Source organism: Manacus vitellinus, unplaced genomic scaffold (genome assembly GCF_001715985.3).
Source record: "Manacus vitellinus isolate BGI_N305 unplaced genomic scaffold, ASM171598v3 scaffold_1661_pilon, whole genome shotgun sequence".
NCBI lineage: Eukaryota > Metazoa > Chordata > Aves > Passeriformes > Pipridae > Manacus > Manacus vitellinus.
The window spans coordinates 1-1,671 of record NW_021939164.1 but is presented as its reverse complement, the minus strand read 5'-3'; the positions used below and the strand labels follow the sequence as shown (position 1 = coordinate 1,671).

At 63.1% G+C, this 1,671-nt stretch overlaps 1 protein-coding gene across 1 annotated transcript; it reads left to right on the top strand.

The window, feature by feature from the left end:
* Positions 1–3: 3 nt before the first annotated feature.
* LOC115307285 (plectin-like) lies at positions 4–1,665 on the top strand (the record flags this gene model as incomplete). Its single annotated transcript, XM_029958655.1, has 1 exon — positions 4–1,665. A coding segment is annotated over one exon (1,662 nt), but the record flags the coding sequence as incomplete, so codon positions are not given.
* Positions 1,666–1,671: the final 6 nt, after the last annotated feature.

Genomic DNA, 1,671 nt, shown 5'->3' with positions numbered 1-1,671 from the left:
CTCATCGTCAGGGACCACGGCATCCGCCTGCTCGAGGCCCAGATCGCCACCGGCGGCATCATCGACCCCGTGCACAGCCACCGCCTGCCCGTGGAGGTGGCCTACAAACGGGGCTACTTCGACCAGGAGATGAACCAGACCCTCTCCGACCCCAGCGACGACACCAAGGGCTTCTTTGATCCCAATACCCGTGAGAACCTCACCTACCTGCAGCTGAAGGAGAGGTGCATCGAGGATCCCGAGACGGGCCTGTACCTGCTGCCTCTGCGGGAGCCCGAGAAGCCGAAAGTGGTGGAGACCACCCAGGTTTACACAGAGGCAGAGACGCGGAAGGTGTTCGAGGAGACGCAGGTGGACATCCCTGTGGGCAGCCGGGCGGGCTCCTCCATGTCGCTGTGGGAGATCATGCACTCGGACCTGCTGCCCGAGGAGCAGCGGAAGCAGCTCATGGAGGAGTTCCAGTCAGGCCGCGTGTCCAAGGAGCGCATGATCATCATCATCATCGAGATCATCGAGAAGACTGAGATCATCCGGCAGCAGAACCTCATGTCCTATGACTACGTCCGGCGCCGCATCACGGCCGAGGAGCTCTACGAGGCCAAGATCATCTCTCAGGACATCTACAACATGCTGAAGCAGGGCTCCAAAACCTTCCGGGAGCTCCTGGAGGTGGAGACCGTCTGGAAGTACCTCTATGGGTCAGGCTGCGTGGCCGGCATCTACATCCCCTCCTCCAAGCAGACGCTCAGCATCTACCAGGCGCTGAAGAAAGGACTGATCAACTCTGAAGTGGCCCGCTCCCTCCTGGAGGCCCAGGCAGCCACCGGCTTCATGATCGACCCCACGAAGAACGAGATGCTGACGGTGGACGAGGCGGTCAGGAAGGGCGTGGTGGGGCCCGAGATCCACGACCGGCTCCTGTCTGCAGAGAGAGCCGTGACCGGCTACAGAGACCCCTACAGCGAACAGAAGATCTCCCTCTTCCAGGCCATGAAGAAGGATCTCATTCCCAGCGAAGAGGCCCTCAAGCTCCTGGACGCCCAGATCGCTACCGGCGGCGTCATCGACCCGCACCTGGGCTTCCACCTGCCCCTGGAGGTGGCCTACCAGCGGGGCTTCATCAACAAGGAGACGCACGACATGCTCTCGGAGCCCAGCGAGGTGCGCAGCTACGTGGACCCCTCCACGGACGAGAAGCTCAGCTACACGCAGCTGCTGAAGCGCTGCCGGAGGGACGAGAACTCCAGGCTCCTCCTGCTCCCGCTCTGCGACACGCGGAAACTCACCTTCCGGGGGCTGCGGAAGCAGATCACCGTGGAGGAGCTCGTCCGCTCGCAGGTGATGGACGAAGCCACGGCCCAGCGCCTCCAGGAGGGCCTCACCTCCGTCGAGGAGGTCTCCAAGAACCTCAAGAAGTTCCTGGAGGGCACCAGCTGCATCGCCGGCGTCTTTGTGGACTCCACGAAGGAGCGTCTGTCCGTCTACCAGGCCATGAAGAAGGGGATCATCCGGCCCGGCACTGCCTTCGAGCTCCTGGAGGCGCAGGCGGCCACGGGCTACGTGATCGACCCCATCAAGGGCCTCAAGCTGACGGTGGAGGAAGCCGTGCGGATGGGCATCGTGGGCCCCGAGTTCAAGGACAAGCTGCTCTCTGCCGAGAGGGCCGTCACC